The sequence below is a fragment of the Ascidia mentula genome, chromosome 9 (genome assembly GCF_947561715.1).
Source record: "Ascidia mentula chromosome 9, kaAscMent1.1, whole genome shotgun sequence".
NCBI classification, from domain to species: domain Eukaryota; kingdom Metazoa; phylum Chordata; class Ascidiacea; order Phlebobranchia; family Ascidiidae; genus Ascidia; species Ascidia mentula.
In genome coordinates this window covers 6,181,584-6,203,554 of record NC_138574.1, presented here as the reverse complement: position 1 = coordinate 6,203,554, position 21,971 = coordinate 6,181,584, and the positions used below count along the sequence as shown (strand labels likewise).

At 36.7% G+C, this 21,971-nt stretch overlaps 5 protein-coding genes across 6 annotated transcripts; 2 read left to right on the top strand and 3 right to left on the bottom strand.

Moving 5' to 3' along the window:
* Nucleotides 1–56: 56 nt before the first annotated feature.
* LOC145914455 (uncharacterized) lies at nt 57–4,240 on the top strand. Its single transcript, XM_083002285.1, has 9 exons — nt 57–419; nt 694–869; nt 1,221–1,309; nt 1,379–1,564; nt 2,031–2,169; nt 2,235–2,679; nt 2,773–2,874; nt 2,944–3,076; nt 3,789–4,240. Exons 1-9 carry the CDS (start codon nt 57–59, stop codon nt 4,238–4,240), a joined length of 2,085 nt encoding a protein of 694 aa, XP_082858411.1.
* Nucleotides 4,241–5,739: 1,499 nt separating this feature from the next.
* Nucleotides 5,740–13,991, top strand: LOC145913095 (tubulin monoglutamylase TTLL4-like). Of its 2 annotated transcripts, none has more exons than XM_083000628.1 (22): nt 5,740–6,040; nt 6,154–7,605; nt 7,666–7,746; nt 8,142–8,283; nt 8,354–8,510; nt 8,568–8,720; nt 8,904–9,014; nt 9,167–9,243; nt 9,890–9,961; nt 10,035–10,157; nt 10,222–10,304; nt 10,428–10,556; nt 10,618–10,740; nt 11,008–11,106; nt 11,164–11,298; nt 11,572–11,706; nt 11,834–11,960; nt 12,330–12,451; nt 12,724–12,812; nt 12,919–13,054; nt 13,162–13,248; nt 13,315–13,991. In XM_083000628.1, the coding sequence occupies exons 1-22, from the start codon at nt 5,802–5,804 to the stop codon at nt 13,475–13,477; spliced, it is 4,035 nt and encodes a 1,344-aa protein (XP_082856754.1). In that variant the 5' UTR covers nt 5,740–5,801; the 3' UTR covers nt 13,478–13,991. The 2 variants fall into 2 exon arrangements, with proteins under 2 accessions (XP_082856754.1, XP_082856755.1); XM_083000629.1 differs by having other exon boundaries at nt 5,908–6,040; nt 6,154–6,259.
* A 138-nt stretch (nt 13,992–14,129) lies between these two features.
* Nucleotides 14,130–15,695, bottom strand: LOC145914453 (peptidase inhibitor 16-like). The gene is made up of 6 exons (XM_083002284.1): nt 15,637–15,695; nt 14,850–15,051; nt 14,617–14,790; nt 14,417–14,546; nt 14,286–14,363; nt 14,130–14,206 (listed from the first exon to the last, which is right to left on the bottom strand). Exons 1-6 carry the CDS (start codon nt 15,693–15,695, stop codon nt 14,130–14,132), a joined length of 720 nt encoding a protein of 239 aa, XP_082858410.1.
* A 1,054-nt stretch (nt 15,696–16,749) lies between these two features.
* On the bottom strand, nt 16,750–18,599 carry LOC145914251 (uncharacterized). The gene is made up of 7 exons (XM_083002054.1): nt 18,438–18,599; nt 18,239–18,364; nt 18,027–18,173; nt 17,849–17,957; nt 17,317–17,415; nt 16,923–17,109; nt 16,750–16,848 (listed from the first exon to the last, which is right to left on the bottom strand). The coding sequence occupies exons 1-7, from the start codon at nt 18,574–18,576 to the stop codon at nt 16,750–16,752; spliced, it is 906 nt and encodes a 301-aa protein (XP_082858180.1). The 5' UTR covers nt 18,577–18,599.
* A 510-nt stretch (nt 18,600–19,109) lies between these two features.
* LOC145913577 (putative methyltransferase DDB_G0268948) lies at nt 19,110–21,425 on the bottom strand. Its single transcript, XM_083001295.1, has one exon. It carries the CDS (start codon nt 20,352–20,354, stop codon nt 19,458–19,460), a length of 897 nt encoding a protein of 298 aa, XP_082857421.1. The 5' UTR covers nt 20,355–21,425; the 3' UTR covers nt 19,110–19,457.
* Nucleotides 21,426–21,971: the final 546 nt, after the last annotated feature.

Below are 21,971 nucleotides of genomic sequence, written 5' to 3'. Positions count from 1 at the left end.
AGTATGTACTTAAACAACATTCAGGTTGCATGAGTTTTTTTTATATTGAAAAGAACATGGGAGTGAACGTGAGTAAAAGCAAACCTGCGATACATGCCTACCCGACACAGAGAAAAGTTCGTGGAAGTACGCAAAGCAACATTGAGCTGGTTCGATCTCTTCATCAGTCACTTGAAAAGCGTCCAGATGTTCGCCGTCCATCGGGGAAGTCTAACAAATTCTTTCAAGCTAATAAACGATCCGGTCGTCGAGTAGCTATCACCCATGAAAGTCCACTTACCAGGGAATATAACGCGTGGTTGCGATCGTTGGCCAACAATATCGATGAAGATGAGACTCCACGCAAAACAAAGGAAACACGAAGAAGTTCTTCACTTCACAAAGAAAGTGGTAGTTGGTATTCAACATTACGTCATAAGGTGAGAAATTGTGAACATACCGTTACAACGCGTCACAAACAGACTCCAAATAGTTGGGATCAGCTCTTATATCTACGACAATATATTTGAACAAGCCAATAAACAGCGACGTAAACTATTTAAGCACCATGTGGGATAAAAATGAATTAGTGTCATAATTAACAGCTATATATGCAATACTAGGTGAAATCACGCATTTATTTCATTCAATCAAGACATTTATCAGCGACTATTTCTCCGCTCATGCACTGATGTCATCCATTGTGTATCAAAGGTAAATTCCCTGATGAAATCGAAGCGACATCGGGAAAATGCCATAGTTTGGCCTGAGACTTCTCGTGACTCCTTACAACATTCTAACGTTGTCACACCAAAAGTTCGACTGTCCTTTGCTCCCGATAAACAATACGTCAAGGAATTAAGAAAGCAGATTATTGATTCACACAAAAGGTAGTAACAGTCTTCTACACCTAAACTATAGTATAAATAAAATAATATATTTCCCTTACATACACTTTAGTAACTATGTGCTATTTTGAAATAAACGGCACCCAATTTATATTGTATTTTCATTGTAGAACATGGAAACAAAGGTAACCAGAAAATCTAGTATAATTGCTAGTTGGTTCGCTGATTATACTCGGCGTTATACTTGTCTCGTCTCAAACACCGAATTCATTGTCGCTGCCGTAACCAGGTTTCTATAAACAAAGATATCTCCTACAATAACTCACACTAAACGGGAAATAATGTTAAAACTGATAATCAGTAAATGTGCATTTTACAAACCTTTGTTAATAGGCGGAGTGTGGCTGATTTTAGTCCGAAGAACGACGAATTTGATCCGGCAGCTTTTTACATGGAACAATCCTTTCAATGCACTGATGCAAGTGGGTTTAAACATTTTCCTGTGCTAGGGTAGAGCTAGGGTTTCTAAATGGTGCATTTGTATGTTGTAGATGAATATGTCCGACGAAAGACATCTAAATCTATTGAAAGTATCCAGTCAGCTATTGCAAGCGAACGACTTGTAAGTTTGTATCTTGATGGAAGGTTTTGGCTCCGTGAACTAATGAACAAATACTTTTTGTGTGTGTTGGTGTCTATTAATACGTTAATTAAAACTGTAAGTGCAACTTTGCTAGGTCATTAAGTTTACATGCCATTGCATAAAATATTACTGCAACTTTGCTATGCATCTTTCGTTTTTGCAGAAACGTCATTCCATTCGCACAGACAGGTACATATATAAAATTATAACAATCTCGTAATTAGAACTGACATTCCAGTCAAGATAATTGCCACTGCAATAACCGAAAATATTTTAGTCACAGGTCATCCTCATCGGGTAGGGGAAGCAAGCAGAAAAGTCCAAGCAAAGAAGGTCACTTGCATGTGTTTACAAACTAAGTGAATTATTTAAACGTTGGTTTTGCGAACCCAGTCCTCAGTGCATTGCTGGAATCGCTAGGAAGTAATTATTTTCATACTCAATTAGTCTGTTTCTATGCAGGGTGTTGACATTGTTCAAATATGAATGAAAGCTGGCGAAAATCTTTGTTTGGTTCTAATTCAATATTCATTATTTTTAATAAGAAACGCAATTTTCAGAAGTAAAACTTAACAAATACCAGTGGGACGTGGCGTATGATCCATACGGAGGAATACAAGGCACATCTTGCGTCATGGGGCCTAAAGTGCTTCCCACTTCAAACGAAACTTGGAAAAGCATAGCAACGAGCAGTTCGAAGTTAGTGATTCATACACTTTTGATTTTTGATTTTTTCACTCATTCTTATATAATATTTATTCTAGTTTGAGTAAGTCGTCAAAGTCGTCCACTGAAATGTTGGATGAAGACACTGACTTCATAGACAACGCTTATTCTTCATTTTACGGGAATGATTTTCAACCGAAAGTCAAAAAAGTAATAAGACCCAAAAAAGAGACAACACGTCTGCGAGACACGAAGCCGTTGAAACAGGACTTTGTCATGTTCCCCACCCCACAATCCAAAAAAAGCTGTACATCGGAAAATACTTATCCAATAATATTTCAACATGACGATTACGACAGTAAAGAACCTGAAAACAAACAGGTCGAAGAAGATGAAGTAAAATCAAAATGGGAATTAAACAATTATGGGTCTGCAAATATGTATCAGGGTATAAATCTTGGTCCTGGAGGGGAGAATTTTATGTTTGGCGGGAATAATGAAAATGCGCTGGACATCTTCACCGACGAAGGCATTGGTGTCAAAGTATGAAAAGGCTGTGACATATCATTTAACTATTTTATTACCCTTTACTTTTTGGATACGTATGTAACAACATATTCTATTACTGTGTTATAGGGTTCATTTTCATCCAATGAGTTGACAGTACCTAGCAGCGGAACTTTTCCAAGATCAAAAGCCGCTCCTTCTCCACAGCTTTTGTGGAAAACGGATACAAATGTAAATTTTCACGACTTTTCTTTTACCGGCGTATCTATATGAATAAATCTGCCACTTACTAATATTTAGATGGCTTCATCGTTGAAAAGTATTAAACATATTCCCTCACCTTACCATCGTATGGCGTCTGATCATTGCACTGAGCTTCAAACCGTGTCTGGAAATTTAAGAAGCTTTTCTTCTCAAGATGACTTTTACAATGGTGATTTACAATATGTTACTGACGCCTTCAGGTGGATGTTCACAACACAAAACGGCTCTTCTGGCACAGCAAAACTCTATTTATTTATTTTTCGACCAAGGGGTACTTCATAAATATGCAACAACAGCGAGATAAAGTTTCCAAGCCCATAAAACTGTGAAAAACGCTGCTTATCGTTGTTCTTTTTTGTACATAGGAGTTTTGTGCGCTTTGGAACTTTAGTGTTTAGCATTGCCAGAAGAGACTTTTTGCTTTATGAACTGCAGTTATTTTTATGTGAAGTAAAACGTATGTCTACTAATCTATTTTTGTTATTTGGCGAAAAATATGTTTGGATTGTGTATGACATTTACGAATAAAATATATTTTGCATTAATTTACCAATTGATATTACGCATTTAAATATTTTTCTTTTGACTAAGCCCTAAATAAAGCTAGTGGCATTAGGTTTCAGTAGTAGGCTAAGTTGGCCTTTATACGGCAATTAAAATCTTACAGCCAAGCTGGATCGCAACCACTTTTTACCTAACGAATCAAGATACAAAAATCGAGCTTATCAATCTTGGCTGCAATACGATGCCATTGGACCTTTTTGATCGATATAAAAATGATAGCTGAGATTTGTCATGCAATACCTTGTATTGTTCTGCGTATTGTTTTTTCACAATTCTGGGCTGTGCACAAATTTTAACCAATGTTAATCTTTTTTAAGTTTGGGATGATGATTTCATTCAGTCGCCTGGTACTGCTCGGCGGTCAAAAATAAGTGATTGTCATTCTGATTATGACACTACCAGACGAAGCGCTTCAAAAAAAATCAAACACACTCGTGATCGATATTATTCGAAAAGTGGGCGAAGACGAGAAGTTACACAGCAGTCACCATTGCCTATTTCTCTTTCGCGGACCAGCAGCACCATGGATGAGATGCTAGAAGATAAAATTGACAGCATGGTTAGGAGTTTATTCAGAGATAATCAGATACAAGCCCAATCTAAAATATCCAACAAGTCCCATCGGAATAGAAACTCGCCTGGTTCAGCTTCAGGCAGTGGAGAAGCAGCACAAGCCTACTATCGTGAAATGATTGAGTCGAAACTTGCTTCGGCTCTCACATCGGCGCTTGTTCCCAATCACCCGAGCAACCGCAATTTATACAAATAATTATGCACTGTGCTGCAAATTAAATTTTATGTGAAATAAATAATTCGAATGTTGTTATCTCGCTTTCAGTTGATGAAAACATGCTACAGCTTACAGCAAATTGGCCATTTAGGAATTTGCCAATTACCGTATTTTACGGACCATAAGGCGCAACTTAAATCCTTTTTTTTCCTCATAAATTGATCGTGCGCCTTATAAGCCGGTGCGCCTAATGTATGGATCAAGTACTGCTTTATTGCCTACACTCAAAACCAGTACCGATACTATTATAAATAAACCACCGTCTTACACAATAAACTACGGTAAAAGCAACTAGCAACTGTGATATTCATACTATTGTGACTTGCTTACATTTATTACGTAACAAGTTTTTGTTTAATGAGCTTTATACGGTAACCCATACTCCTTAAAATACGTTGCGTTCTATAGCCCGGTGCGCCTTATGTATGAACAAAAAACTAATCAAAGCAATTTATTGACAGTGCGCCTTATAATCGGGTGCGCTTAATGGTCCGTAAAATACGGTACCAGTCAAACTGTGCTGAAACGCTGTTCAGACGTGATTTTTTTCAAAGTAGTGTATATTATTCCGTTTCGGTCTATTTTTTGAAAAGCTTTTTATGATGAACGTTGTACATTAAAGTTTTCCGGAAATATCGTTATGCACTCAAAGCAACTTCCAAGGTTTTGTTTATCGGTGAAGTGTTACATGAAAAAGATTGTTCCATTTAAAAAATAAATATCGGTTGCCTAGTGATTAATAAAGCCACCACCAGAGGCATAGGCGACGTAAAAAAAATGCTCTCCATTGTGTGTGAACGCCGGCCGCTGAATCCTTCACAAAATCGGAAAGAAACGTTTCAGGTTTCGTCTGTGTTATTATCTTTTTGTTTTGTTGATGTTTAAATATGTGGGGGTATTTGACCCGTGGCGGGTAACAAGCACTTGTTGATTAACTAAATATGGCTATGGAAACAGTGTACATGTATCATTTATATGATCCCTGTCATGCGCACGATATAAACAGATCAAATATCCCAGACAGTATGTTATCAAACACTGTCCTTTTATAACAAATATCTGACCGTGTGAGTATCGTATTACATCTGACCTCACCTCAAGGGAAAAAGAGACCCAGGTTTGCATTGAGACAGGATGTCTAGGCGTAATTCAATGCACTCAGAGGTTTTATGTATAAATTGGTTAGCATTTATAGGTGATTGTTCGAGTTTTGTTGTTTCGCAATGACCTGCAATTTATGTGGGTACATGACTTAAACAAGTTGATGATAAAAGATACACAATTAACAGATGCAGATCATAAAGTTATATAAAAGAATATGTTGTAATCAAGGTTATCATTTATTTGTATCTTACTAGGGGTGAGCAAACTATTGCCTGTGGATCATACATACAACAAACTATATTGCTTTTAGTTAAGTTAAAACAACTTCTGAGAAAAATGGTGTGGATTATTAAGATGCTTTTTTTCAGATTAGTTTGTTTGGGTATGCTGGGTAAAAAGGAAAATATTTGTTTTATGTAAAAAATGTTTGGTCACAATGCTCAAGCCGCAAGAAATCATTCAGCAGCAAAAGTCAGTTGCAGAGAAAAATGCGATGGTAGGCAAACTCAGTTTGGAGAAAAAGTTAAAGGAACTCTCTGAAGCACAGATTGTGAATAAATCCAACTATTTGGATTTCCTTGATAGACCAGTTTTGAAGTACCGTACATCTGTTGGGCCTCCACCAATAGAATTAAAGGCTGACATTAGAAAAACAAGTTACCGTGTGACATCCAGGTTAGTGGGTCTTGCATGTTTATGTTAAAAATTAGAAAAATTTGGTTTGTATTTGTGTTCAGTCATATTTACCTTTCATAAAAAGAAATGGTTGAAACTGAAATTACTTTCAGATCATTAAAGGATTCTTCACCTGCCTATGGGACAATTGGTGAAGTTTCAACAAACCGTGCCTTTATTTCAAACCAAGTTTCTGCACCAAACACTACAGAACTTGTTGTAGGTCCAAACAATTCTTTACAGTTTAATCCATTTAAAAATCTGCTTGCTGCCAGTGCTACCATCCAGCAATATCCTTTAAGTACAGTTGCACCTGGATGTTCAAAATTTGATGTTGTTGATATAGTAGAAATGAGTAAAAACAGGCCTACAGAGGTTGCTGCAAGCTCTATGCCTATCACAAGCACTTCTGTACATTTTGGAGGTGATGTAGCACCAAAACAGGCATTCCCTTACTCTGCAAGTGCACTTTACACCAGCTCAGTATCAAAGTCATTAAGTTATCAGACATGGTCTCATAGCCTATTGCCTACGAGTCCTACATCACGACCAGGTAGCTCTAGGCATGTGGCACCGGGTGTAAGCACTTCCACCAACACCACAAATTCATACATTCAACGGTCAACCATGCCTTTAAGACATGCTTCGTCCAGTCCTGGACTTGTGACAGATGGCCCGAAGAAAATGGGCTTACAGGAATGTTCTCCAAGGCATTTTCCACTTCCTGATACTTTACCAGAAAGTAAAAGTTGCCCAAATGTCAATGGCCCCAATCCTAAAAACAAGGATGGCTTTCAAAGTTTAGCTGTTGGTCTAAATCCACCTGCACATAGTTTAAAAGAGATGGAAATAACTAATCAAAAACCAAGGTCTAAACCATTAGTAACAACAGACAGAGGAACTTTTACATCTAAGAATGTCAAAGTGTTACAAAATGGCTCTTTATCCAAACTACAACCAAGAAATTTAAAAAATAAATTGAAACCAAGTCTTGCATACAATGGAGGTTCCCCTAGATATTTTTCGAACAGCTCTGGTGCAGCTCAGAATATTTACTCATCCCGACATGTGAGCAGCATACCTAACCAAAAGTCCAGAATAGTTTTAGATGATTCATTTACAGTTCATAATAGTCCTAAAACACTAAACTCATATCGCCATCAGCATGATGGACATGATAAGCTGCGGGCTCATTCAGCAAAGCACTTCAAGGGACGAACATTAGCCTATGAAGCAAGTTCTGATACAAATTCCCCAACAAGATCACCTCTTCAAAAAAACTTTTCAAACAGGAGATTTAGACTTGCTGGCAGTGCCAAAAGCAAGAAAAAAAATTCAGCAGTTAAATCCAGCAATGGAAATGAAACAACAGAAATATTTACCAGTAGCCCAACAGTGCCAAGACTTCCTATAAACTCAGTAAAGAAAGCGAAACTACCGAATCCCCTTGGAAGAAAAGAGATGTCTTTGCTCAGTCCAGTAATGTTGGAGGAAAGTGGTTTACTCACCTCACGAAAAAGTAGCAATGACAGTGGGAATGGAACCTTGCTGTCAAAATCTGGACGGTGCTCTAAACCATGCTTTGGATAATAATGTTGTTTACAATAAAAATCATTTGTTGGCAGGTCATGCGGTGATGGAGCAGATAATGAAAATCTAGAACCAACTGATGGAGATTTGGAGAAATCAAACATGTCAAGATTTATGTAAGCTTTTATAGTTCATAAATATTTGTACATTTCTGTGTGCTTAGTTGTTTTTCTATGTGTGCAGATCAGTGGTTGCCTAACTGTGCATTGCTTTAGGATTTTCAGGGTTCTGCACAATTATTTGTGACACTCCTGGGTAAAGAGACACTACCTTCTAAAAATGTTTGCATAGTAAAATTTCCAAGGTTACTTCAATTTCAATTACTCAATAAATAAAAACTTGGAATTTTGTTACAATTAATATGTTATTGTATGTCAGTAAAATGTGTCGTACATGGAAATGTTTGGGAACTACTGGTGTAGACCTTTATGTAACTTAATGTTTCTACTGACATGTACTGTACTTATTGGATAAATGTATTTTAAACCTGTTGTGTTGTTAATATCTTCAGCACAAGACAGCCAGGAGATGGAGAAGACAATATCTCTGAGAGCTCTCCTGTTGAAGAAGTTGCAAATGAATTTGATTATGAAGAAAATGATTCTGAAATTGATGGTGAAGAAAACTGTGACACTGAATTTATAGATGAACTTGTAAGTGAAAAATTGAAAAATCTCAAGTTATAAAACACAGTCATGATTTTTGTAACATTGTTTGCGGTAGGTTGATGGTATGAGCTGTTGCCAAGACAATGACAGTGATATTGGCACAGGAGAGTACTGTCCTGATGATGATAATTCAGATTATAATGACCAAGTGGTAGCATCACTTGACGAAGATGATGGATGTGGTGAAGATGTGGATGCTGCCTCAGAAGGAGGTTGTGGTGTGTGGTTCTGTGTATATAAAATGTGGACCTAATATCAATTGTTATTAGGTTCAGAATATTCTGTTTCAACAAGTGTTTCACATATTGTTGTGAAACCTACCGATTCTTCTGTGGATAGTGGTGATATCAAACCTTCTGTTATAAGAAGTTTGTTCAGCAATTGTCCACCTGTCATTAACTTTGCAACTAAACATGAACAAAGTAGGTGTTGTGTAGTAAGAGTTAATTCAAGCTTTAATATCAGCATAGGTGCCAAGTTATAAATCAGTTTTAGATCCTTCTATTCTTAAAAGTCAATGAAGTAATGCAAAATATTTTTAAACTATTTTTTGTGAAAAGGAATATTATAAATTGTGTGACTTCTTTTCTGAAAAAAACTTTTAGTTGAACCTCTACCAACTGAGATTAGAAAATTACTGAAATGGAAGGTTAGCAGTATAACACCTATTGTTGTTCGACATACTGTCATGAGATCAGGATTTAAAGCTTCTAAAAGTAAGATTGTTGATTTGAATACAATGCAAATTGTTAGCAAATATTTGTTGTTTACTGTTTCAAAATTATGGGGGTGTTATTATAGAAATGGTTGGAAAGTAACAAAGTTTGAAAGTCTGTATTTAGGCAATAAGTGTTTGCACAAATTTTAGAGAACCATGATTGGCTTGGGTATTTTGGCAAACACATGAAATCAAATGGATTTAGATCTCTCAGAGAATACCAAAAAGTAAGTTTCTTTTTAAGATTTTTCTTATTGTTGTCCCTTAAAAACCATTTAAAATAAAAGCATGTTGCAGGCCACATTTTTGAAAAGAAAGCAATTGCAAGACACAAATGTTTTGCTAAATAATTCGATCAAGCCTATTGTGAGAATAAAGAGACTGGCACATACTGATGAAAACAATGACATGTTTTATTTATTTAACATGATACATAATCCCTTATCTATAATCTGTGCCTTATCTACAAATCTGTGACTACAGTCAGGTCTCCATATAATCCTGAAGCAAGACCAACCACGCGTCATTTAAATATTTTGAACAGCATGGGCCAGTCTCTTTATTTTCAGAATTATGCGTAAATCTATTAATAGTGCTCTAAAGCATATTGGTTATTAAAAAACATTGTTCCTGTCATGGCATAAACATTTAATTTTGCATCTGCTAATTTTATCTAAAATTAACTGTTAAATTATACCAATATTCATAGGGTGCTTGAAATGATATACCTCACCCTATTAACGCTGACAAAAACGTAAAATATCCCATGCAAGAAGTTTAGGCATTATGGTCAAAATCCCTTAAATTGTGACATAACAACTAAAAAAGTGAAAAAAAAACTTTTGCCATAAGTTTAAATTATTTATAATGTAGATTAATCATTTTCCTGGATCTTTTCAATTGGGAAGAAAGGATAGATTGTGGAGAAACATATCCCGTATGCAGGTTGGTTGGGTGGTCCGTTTTAAACCTGCTATTGTACTATTAGGAATATATTACTTCAGACCTTTGCTTTTAGACAAGGTTTGGTAAAAAGGAGTTTGGATTTGTTCCACAGTCATATGTATTGCCTTGGGACAAAAAGCTTCTTAAAAATGCATGGGAGGAAAGTGGAACTAAACAAAAATACATTATTAAACCAGTAAGTACCATGTAGTTTGGTAAAAATAAAGGCCCATTGGCTATGTTTTACATTTTGACTTTAGCCTGCATCTGCTCGTGGTATTGGCATCAAAGTTATTCACAAATGGAATCAAGTTCCCACTAAGAAACCTATTCTTGTTCAGAAGTATGTCCTATATCTTAATATATCAAGTTCGTTAGTTCATTAAAGTGAAGTATGTTTATTTAGACTTCATTGAACTAAAAAGCTTTACTGGCCTCTTTCATCATTTAAATTGCATTGTGTTAGATATTTGTCACGCCCATACCTCATCAATGGAAGCAAGTTTGATTTACGATTGTACGTACATGTTACTTCATTTGACCCACTGCGTATCTACCTCTTTGATGATGGATTGGTACGATTTGCAACATGCAAGTAAGACAACTAAGAAAAACGCTGTGTGATTTATGTACAACATATATTTTATATTTTGCAGGTATTCTTCCTCAATGAAACATTTAAGCAACCGTTACATGCATCTCACTAACTACAGCATCAACAAAAAGTCTGGTGACTTTAAGCAAAATGATGATGCCAGCATTTGTCAGGGTCACAAATGGTAGGTAGTGCCAGTATGCATATGGTGTTGATGTAATTTCTCTTCCCCACTGCTAATTTTTATCACTGTTACTTATTAATTAAATCAAACAAAGTACTACTCATTATTTTATATTTGGTTTATTCTTTAAAAATATTGGTATTTCTAATGTTTCAAAATTTCGAGCCATTGTTTTTTATGGAACTACTTTTGCAGATTAATTATGTGATTTTTACTTAAGAATGGACCCCAGCTGTTTTCAAATTTGTTTCTGTAACACTTGTTTAGGAGTCTAAAGGCTTTATGGGGATATCTGCGAGACCAAGGAATTAACCCTGACAAGATTTGGGAACAAATGAAAGAAATTGTTATTAAAACTATAATCAGGTATGCAAACATAGCAGATTAATTGTTGTTAGCAATTTTAAACCCTGTTTAATTTAGTGTGGACCAGTTCACAAACAGTTTGATAAAATCAAACTGTCGACGTCGGTATTGTTGCCATGAATTGTTTGGCTTCGATATTATGTTGGACGACCGATTACGACCGTGGGTTTTGGAAGTAAATATTTCTCCAAGGTTGGTACTTTTTAATTCAACAACATCCATTTCACAATCGCAAGTGACGCCTAAAGTGCGTAAAAACTTTTACAAAATAGTGCGTACAACGAAAAGGAGACAGAATGTGTAGTAACTTATGAAATCGTGTGATGATTGGCTGGTATGTATGGCGTACATTTTTCCAAACATACATCTCGACATAGTTTGTCGCGCTTTTCACTCAAACAGCACTTCTAGGCGAACTTGAGTGTTTTGCTTAAACACGTGACCGTATGTGGAAACTTTGTGCAGTCTTCATTCGAATTCAACCCTAGACGTGGAAATCAAAGGCCCCATGGTGAAGGATATGTTCAACTTGGCTGGATTTCTAATACCCGACAAAAAGCAAATTCAGGCGAATGCTCCCACTCCAAACAATGGAAACAAGTAATGGTCTGCTGACAAGCACCCTCAACCTATATTAATTAATTAATTAACAATCTATAAACATCAGCAAGTCTTTTAAACAATAACTTCAAGTCACATGTTAAATTTTTCCATATTTTTTTGTCAGTCCATCTTCGGCTGTGTCCGCTGCTACAAGTTTCAGTCAGGACAAACGCAAGCAAAGTCAAGAGATTTCACCAGACAGTAGAGCAAAGCATACCTACTTCGCACAACATTACAAGCATGCAGATGAGGTGGACTTTTGCTTAAGTTTGCTTCTTTGTAACCCTGATAATTGTACATTTTTTATGCGCTCTTATTGCATAATGGGATGTTATCTTCCTATTCGAATATTTACTTTTACTTTCCCAACGCACGTGCGCAAGTGAAAACACCTATCATATGTATCTAAGCCAACTAAATAATTATGTGAACTTCAGGCAGATGGCCACTGTTTCGACCTATTAGATCTCACCAGTGCAGCTTGGTGTGACTATTGTAGACGATCTTGACCACCAAACGGTTAAAACAAGGTGGAATCAGTATGGCCAAGCAAAAGCTTAAACATTGTCGTCAGAGGCCCCCAAATGAATCATGTTTCTAATACTTAATTACTGTTGCAGCAAGAGCTTATCTCATTCATGCTGGACACATTAACTGTCAACGACATAAGAATGTTGGTAGAGAGTGATGACGAAGCAGCCCGAAGTGGAAGGTTTCATCGAATTTTTCCCTCCACTAACAAGTCAGTCAATTTTGTGTCTTTCTTTTGTACAAAGATAAAAATACTGTTTGGTTCCATCTTACTGTTGTTGTCTATTTGTAGCTGATGTTTCGAAGTTAAGTTTCGATAAATGGTATTTCGAAAAGTGTATATCTAACTTGCAGGAAACAAATGCAAATATGAAACTGTTTTGTTTATTTTTGCGAATTCTCCTTTGACGCTTTGTTGTTGAACCACTGGCATTTCACTTTGGCCCGCTACATATATTATTAATTAAGGCCTTGTTTGTGCAGAAAGTACCTACAATATTTCGAACAGCCGCGTTATTATAACGTACTTCTTCATGCCTGGGAAGTGAAATACAAGCACCAAAAAACTAGAGGTTGGTTTCCAGCTACGTCCTCTTTTGTGGATGTTTTATTTTTTACAGATTTTATTACTTTTCATTTTTTTGTATTGTAAAATATTTGTTGGTGGTTTATGTTTAGCTCATAGTCTCCTCGAATCATTCTGCCGAAGAGGTTTGCACCTTTCCTATGCTGACATGGATCCTGCAAGTATTCCATTGGAACATATCTGGAACGCCGCAAACCTCAACCAACACAAAACCTACACATCCCCCAGGTTACCAAGATTTTTGAATTATATGCACCAAACTGAAGTATGCCAATTTTACGTCTGTCTGAACGGGCAATTGTGTTTTCCCAACTAAACGCTGTATTTGCTGACAGAACTGATTCCCGACTTCTTCCTGCAGTTGTGAAAACAACGTTAGTTGGTTTGTCTCCATACAACCATTCAACTACTCCTGTACTTAGGTGAGTCATTTTTATTTAAATGATACACAGATTTTTTTTTAAATATGTTTGTATTCTGATTTGTAGTAGCCGTGCGGCGTCAGCGGTCAAGCAAGACACGAAAACAGACCATTGTGGCGATACAATGGTCAATTCTCTAAAGTCTCTTGATATCAGACCCAAACTCTCCTCTCCTGTAGTTCCTGGGAGAACGCGTTCGGCAACTGCGCGGACTCCGTCTTTTACGTAACACATCGGAGAAGGCTTTATGAAGTATACCAATAACTGCCTTATTCACCATGCGGTGATATGAAGTGCAGTGTAGTTTTAGGCAATCAGCGAAAACAATTTCGAAAACGTGACCCCCTTTGTGGTACACTGTGTCCATGAGCTTCATACGTGCATTCGCCGTTCTTTAATGACAATGCCGTTTTATAGCAACAATGCCACCAGCGATTAAAATTACGTATTGTCGGGGCATTGATAAATGACAATAGGATTCCAGGGCTGTGTTAAAAATAATGCAGGATCTTTCCTTAAAAGATATTTTGTTTCGTACGTTACCTATTTCTGTGTAGCACACTGTGATGTTACAGTACTGTTTTGGGCAAAAAACTTCCGATTGTTTTCTATGTTCTCTATGCATGTGTTATGCCTAGTTTGGTAGATATGCAATGCTTCGCATTGAAATATCACTTCCGTACTTGTGTTACTTGTTATTGGCAATGCGCTTTGAGTACGAATGTCAAAATTTAGGGATTCCTGTGGAAATTACTTTAGTTGTTTACCTTAATACATAATAGGATTTAAAATGTGTCGTACGGCTGCGTCAATACGTTTGTAAAGCACGTTAAAGTTACCTTTATTTTACCGATTTGGAAAGAAGGTCACTACACACAACATTAGAAAGATGCCAAAAATTGCAGCAAAACAGACGGAAATATAAAAGTGGAAACGTAGAACTGAGACGATGAAGACCCTGTAATCACAAAATGATAGTTTACAACATTCTGTAAATATAAAACACTATAATGGTTTACTATTACAATCCACATTACTTTGTTTGCACATCGAGTTAGAGCAGACAGATCCACTGGGGCATAATTCACAAGGTTCCCCTAACCGATAGGGCAATTCTGTAAAAATGTTTGGATCAACTAACATTTTTAATGTGGATAAAATACTTTACTGTAATAATTTCCACCAGGATGGTAGTTGCACACAACCACAGTGGGAAGATTATGCGTTTTTCCTTCAATTTCCACTTGATTACACGTTGTCATCCCGCAACCGATACGACTCGTGAAAGCCCAAATAACCTGCGGCATGCGATAACATATCACATGTCTGGCACGTTTTGGACTAGCCCTACTTTAATGATATTCTTACTTGGTTATAATGTAGACACATTTTGGGGGGGCAAGTGGCAGTGGTTTTGTCAAAGTGTTTTTCTTCATCACTCCATTTGTTTACTACGGTGTGCAAATAAGTTGAGTTTAATTCTATGTTGGAACTCAAATATATGTTTTCACCAAGATAGAAATACTCTGTGTCATCATGGTTCTGAAAGAAAAAAACACATCAGTGACTCCGATAAATTACAATACATAGGCTATTTGTACATCAGCTGAAACAGTGGGGCAAGTTCGTGAATAGCTTGTTGCAATGTTCTGAAGATTGTCATCCCAAACAAGTTCGTTCATGTCAGATGCTGGTGGTGTGACGTTTTGTCGTATTCGGTTGTGTGCATCTAGTATATTTTGCTTGTCTTCACTATTTAAGTCGTGGGCAATTGCAACATTTTCATTTTTCGTGATCGTAATTCTGAAGATAATATTCAAAATTCAAATTTTACCTTCCCAACAAAAATATTAGAAAATTACTTAATGTATTGGAATGACACATGTGTAGTTGCGAGTTCTATATTTAGAAAACCCCGTATAGATCTCTGACACCATTTCAGAATAAAAATCTTTTATTAAGATGGCTGAAACATACGGCAGCAGTCCAAATGAAACCACAAGTAATGGAATCGTGTGGAATCACCACAGAATGGGTGGACCTTCCACGTCCTCCACCAACTTTTTAACACAGGCAAATGCAATTCATTATATAGTGGCACTGGTCAAAGGCGCCCGCAAGGCATGTCAGGGCGGACCAACAAGTTACAACAGTTTAGAGACGAGGTTATTGATTAAGAGTCAGGGCGGTCGTTTGTAATTACTTTTGCACACTTTGTGTTGTCCTTTTGTACGTGGGAAACCATTAACGAATATAAACAATGGTGACATTGCACTTTTCATATTAATATTAACTGTGTTCGTTACACATGCTTCCACCATTGGCACCAGTCGAAAAAAGAAAGATAATTATTTGCTCATATCCTTAAAACAAAAATAATGCACTTACTCTGACTGACCCGGTGTTGTATACAAAAGCCAAAATACGACGACGCAATACATTCCCATGATGCTGAACATAACTGGGTATGATAACTATACGTCAGTCTCAGTAACAATTTATAATTGTACATCGTCTGTCCCGATGATGTTTTGTCACGTGACAGCACTTAGAATCATTGTTTGTAGTGATTGTTTTCCTTGTGATGTAACAACACATCCTCATTCAGTCAATTTTCAGCTACATGATGGTTTCATACAGAAAACTTGAGAAAAGCGTGACTTGGTGTGGCCGTAAGATAAAAGTTTTGGCCGTGTTTTGACCATCTTGCAACCCTGTCCGTTTTGTGTGTTTTATTAAATTTTATTTGTGGATATTTTTATTTAAATGAAAATTGTGGTTAACAGCAACTCAACAGGTGCCAACAGGAGCCCATATACTTTATTTTGTTCGAAGAATAAGTCGCTTTGCACGCTTAGAAAGCCTGGGTACGCGCGTTATGTGAATGATAAATCTTCATTTAAAAAAAAATAATGTATGAACATTTCCCAAAAGGCCAGGAAACGTGTTTATTTACAGCATCAAAATATAGTCTTGTTATACGTCAAACAAAAACGTTGTAACGTCCTTCGACACCATTGCAAGTAGATTTTTCGAAAAACCTGAAGGGGTCCACCATAGCCGGTCCCAGAGAATGTGGGGTCCGATTAGAAAAAAAGACCTCGGGGCCTATATTTAACCCCAGAAAAGACTATTCATTCGATTCGACCTTTTTTAGTCGTTATGGTGAGGTACGGAACCCCTTGAGAAGTGCGTTGTCCGATTTGTCCAAATCGATCAAATGTGCCTGTAAGGACACATATGGCCCTGGTTCTTGACTACCATTTCATCATCATTAGTGGTGCGCCAAAACAAAGTTAATAAACACATTTATAATATTCGTGTTTTTTCGGCAATCGAATGATCCAACCCCGAACCAATGTACAAAACCAAAGCTACCAGTTTTAGGTGCGTTCGGGACCTACTGAAATTTTCCATGCCCATGATATTATTTTGTATGTACACTTTTAGCATTATGTTCGACGACCATTCAAATGTACATAATTTCGCGTTTATCTTAACTTAACTAAAAGCATTTTTGTAAAATGTTGACGGTACACTGGCAGAATTGGCATTGCGCTCTTTCCCTGGGGATTTCGAAGTTGGTAGTTTTACTGCTGTCTGTAGAAGTACAAATACACTATAAACAGTAAACACAGATATAATTCTGTTGATCGTTCATACTGTTAGCCCACCTTTAAAAACGAAGTGGCGGTTTCAAGGGGTGAAAGTGCTGCCAGAGCAGATTTTTTGTCAGATCTGTGCGATTCCTCGTGGAGTTTGTTGTCAGCATCATTATTGTGTGAGGAGCGATTGTTTTTTGATCCAAACAAATCTTTTGTTCTGTTGTCCCAGGCTGTATAATCATATACTGATACCCGACTAAAACGTAAAATAAGGAAGTTAACGTATAACATTTCTAGTTTGCAATTTTAAGACCACTTCAGAAAAAATCAACATCGACGGAACTGTTTTTTGTTGTTGTAACAAAGTGCGTTGCACCTGGATTACCTACGTAGTTTTTTTCCGTATCAACTAAAACCTGAGCAAATGAATATAAAGTTAGGACCTAATATTTGGCTGACTTACGCAGACCTATGCTTCTGCTTCCATGTATCCAAAACAACAGTAGAAAGTTTTCTTCTGGCTAATTCTTTCTCTTCTTCGGTTTGATGTTTCGAATACAACCTTTTGTTAAAATTTACATGCAACTTAAAAAAAACAGTTGGTAGACTATTCGTATAACTAACAAAACCATATGTTTGCACTCACAAAACTTATAAGTTATCATTGGACGTGCATGTCTGTTAACATAGCCTACATTATAAATTGAAGTTAAAACGGTAAATTTCACCCAAATACGGATTACAAGATGTCAAAGAAGCAACTTTTCTCCGTAATAGGCGAAGATCAGGATTAAACACTTTATTCAAAGATTAAGAAAGAGATTACAAATAATTTCTGCTTCCAGTTTCGTATGAATTAGACAAATTTCCGTATAAGCCGCATCCGGATCAACCGAGTTCTACTGTATTTCTATAAACACTTGCAAAACAGTACGTAAAACTAAGTTTCAGGATATCCCAGACTCCTACAACCTATCATCGTGATAAAAACATACCGACAAAATATGATGAGTGAAGCCAGGGCGCTTATCGACCCAACAGAAACTAGAATGCACCCAAACACAATTACCCGGTTCCATATCAGCTTTCCAGCAATGTAATTCTCTGGCAACAAAATCAACAGAAAAAAACTTCACAATATAATCGTGTCGTAAGTAAAAAAGTTCTTCTCACCTGAAACGTTGTCCTTGCGATTAATGTTTGATGATGTTTGTTCGATGCTGTCTTCAAACTGTGCCAAATCTTTTGTCAATGGTTTAAATGGAATGGTAAACATCGTCCCCACTGGCAGAACTTGAGCAACAATTATCAAAGAGATGCCTGTTGAAAATTTTGTTTGAAATGGTTTTGCTGTTTTTTTTTTGTCTACACACAATAAAACATACCAATCATTGCATACAAACAATTGCTGCAAATTGCCATTGGTCCAATTGAAAATTGACGGGATGTTACTGCCGAGTAGGTGAAAACAATCCACATTGTTGTAAAACTTGCTGATAGAATACCGATCCCTTAAGGTCAGAACTAAGTTTACGACCGAAATTGTCGGCACAAATTCATGCGATATACAATAACTGATCTCACCTAAAAATGTTTTGATATTCATTGCATTGATTTGCAACTTAGTAAGTTCAACTGACACCATTACTGTTCCGATAAGTCCGCTTATTGAACTTAACATTCCGACCCACAACAACATTCGTTTCAAACGAAAATTCTTCATTTGTCAAGTCGTCGTACAACCATTCGTGCTCTTTCCGATAGCCACATTTGCCATATGCCTGGCATGCAAGCACTTCGGCCCTCGCGGTTTTGACATGCACGTCAATAAATAATTCATTCTTGCATCTTCGTACAACTTCCATGAGTCGCTTGTGCTCAACAATATACTATACTTTTTTGGCCGCGTGCGCAACCAAAAAAACGTATTCTAACGAGTGGTGCTTGAATGCCATAATCCACCGGTGCTTTGTTTGAAACGTGACTCTTGCCCTTAAACCTTTTTAAGTTTTTGCCGGCGTCTTGTCATTTAAGTTGTTCTCACTTCTTAGTTATCGCAGCGTTTTTATTAATATTTTCATTCCCAGTTTAGTTTTCAACTTATGTTTAATTTCCCCAGAATAAATCCTTCAAAGATTTTCTTCAATGATATCTGTAACTAACATAGATTAAAACACGTATTCAATGAGTGCATGTATTGAAAAGATGCACTTTTTTGTATCAATAAGCACATTTGCATTTTCTTACACCAGTGGTTTCCAAACTTTTTGTATTCATGGACTCTATTTTACGACATCTTTAATTCTGTGGACACCTGAGTCTTTGGAAAGGTTGCGTACTTGATTTGTACATTTCTTTAAACACAGAAATGGGAGTGACACAGCAAGTTATAGTAAACAAAAATTACCAAAAAACAGGGACAGAGAAAATGCACAAAATTTCTAAAAAATACAGCAGCAAGCCTTAACCTAAATTGTCAAGAAATATGTTAAAAAATATAACTATCCGTGTTTACAGAATACCTCAAGCAAAACAAAAGTAAATTGCATATTTAGACAAAATCTATTTTATACACATAACAAATACAAACACGCAATGAATGTCTTATGTTTTTATGGGCCTCTCAGAGGTTAGGATAAACATATCAAATGTAACTTTCAACATAACATCTTTCAATGCAACTGTTTCTACATTCCATTCTCTTTGAAGGGTTTTCAAGAATTTAGTGAGAATGTCACATTCTTTAGTCAAAGAATCAACTACTGATTGGTTTTGATATTGTTGAGAAAATTGTTTTTTTATTTCTTCCATGTATGATCTGTAGCCAGACCATGTTGACAGGTAAGCAACAAATTCTTGTAGGGTACTTTTTGTTTCAATTTTGACTGAGTCGTTGCGAGATTTATGTGAACTGTAAATGCTATCAAAAATTTCCCTGTATTGATTGATTACATGCCTTCTTCTTGGATGAAAAGTACATGTATTGTGGAAGCCAAGCAGAAGTTGATTGACAGTCTCTTCTGTATTTTGGAATCTGTGGGGGTATTGAAGTGAAAGCTTGGGTATGCCATAACCATGAATTACCAAACAACCATTAGGTTTAAGAGCTCTACGACATTCTTCAAAAAATGCTGTCAAGTTCAACCAATGAGCAGACTGTCCACAGGTTATAAGGTCAACGGTTTCCGTTGCAACTGGAATGTTTTCACCAGAACCTTCTTGATAAGCAATGTTTTTATGCTTGTTTTGAGTTCTTGCCATGTTAACTTGTGCTGCACTTGGATCAATACCTAATATATTGTTGAAGTGCTTGGCAAAAATTTCTGTCGATTGTCCACCACCACAACCCACATCCACCATTAATTCATATTTCCCATTGGCAGATGGTTTGTTCCTTGCAGCAAGGTAAGCCATTGATGTTTGGGCCACCCTAGGCGGCGTTTTTGGTCTTGCTAAAGCATATGTTTCGGCAACAGCAGCTCCTTCAAATAACCTAATCATAATGGTGTTACTGTGTGGCGTTTCCAACACCTATCCTTGTGTTGAATGAAATGCAAACTTCACTTAAGACATTAAGTTGGTTGGTCAAAAAAAAATGATTTTTTTTATGCAGCGAAGAGCCAAAACAACTATGTAGTTTATTCAGCTCAGTGGTGTATTTGAAAATAACATACTTAACACATAACGAAGATATACTAGATAGACACCACCAGTAGGGTTATGGGTTAACCTAAATTAGAAAGGGGAAAAGCATGTCCCTTTGTTTTTTTGTCTTTTTTCAGGGCGCATAACATATCTTTATTTCTATTAAAATAAGTTTCGCCTTGGGAAAATGCCCTCTTTATATAAAATCCTCTCACATTGTAACTATGACGTGACAAAGCAATCATTGATGTATGGGAGTTAATTTAACGGTTGCGTGAGCGCATACACATGTGCCGTTGCTGTCAGTTGTGGTTTTATGAAATTTCTATCCCTCGTCTATGCATGCTTGTTAAAATTGGTTGCTAAACAGGTGCTTTTTCCCCCATGGGGAAATTTGACCTAACCATGTTGACATTATTTTGGATAAAAGAAAAACAATGCAATTGGATTTTGCAAAAAATTAATCGTTGAAGAATACTATGTATTGTGGTATGATGCAAGAACCATCTTCTACACAATGGCACCAAAATCAGTTGCTAATTGTCTATCTCATCCCCCATGGCAGTTAATGCCCCCCTCATAGTTGTCATGCAACCATGGTCGTATAGTAAGTGGCGCTTTACTAGGTTAGGCATAGAGTTCCTAAGTGAACTTCACTTTGGAGTTTATTGTCTGTTTAAAGGCAAATGTATGCCTCGGGTCAACAAACCCGGTTTCCTGCTATTTTCTTTGGTAGGCCTAATATAACATTCTTAGTCGTTCTTATCAATCAAAATATGTTTATACTTTTAAGTCTTGTTAATCCAAACAGTTTACGTCACAGAGTTTGCATTACAATTACGGTATTTCTAAAATGCACAATGGCGCTAATGTAGCTAATGCCGCTAATGGAGCTAATGCCGCTAATGGAGCATTTTTAGCTATATCTGTTTTTAAATTTTGCTTATTGGTACAAGCTACGTCGTTGCGGTCACAAGATCTTCCAGGAAACTCTATAGGACGCATATTGGTATTTCTATGAAAATAAGTTTTGGGGCTGGGAAATGCCCGCCTTTGTCACAATAGAAATTTTACGTCACAAAGCAAACCAGTGATGCATATAAGTCAACAATAAAATTCAAGTTGTATTTGTGGAAAAATGAATCGTTTAAGTGGCCGATCATTCGTGATTTTATGAAAATTCCATCCCAAATCAACAAATTTTGATCAAAATTAGTCACTAGAAAAATGGTTTAGCCACCCCTAGGGGGCATTTGTCCCTCTGGTTAGTCAATATTTTGACAAAAAAAAAACAAAAAAGGGCGGGTGATTGGCAGCATTAACCAAGCGCCCGACCCGTATACCAAGAATAAAGCCTGATCGGTTTCGTGCCCAGGACATCCAGGGGTCAAATCCCGGTGTGGTGAAAAAAAACAAAAAAAAATGGAATTGGCAGAAAAATGAATCGTTCAACTACCCACTCGTTTGCATAAT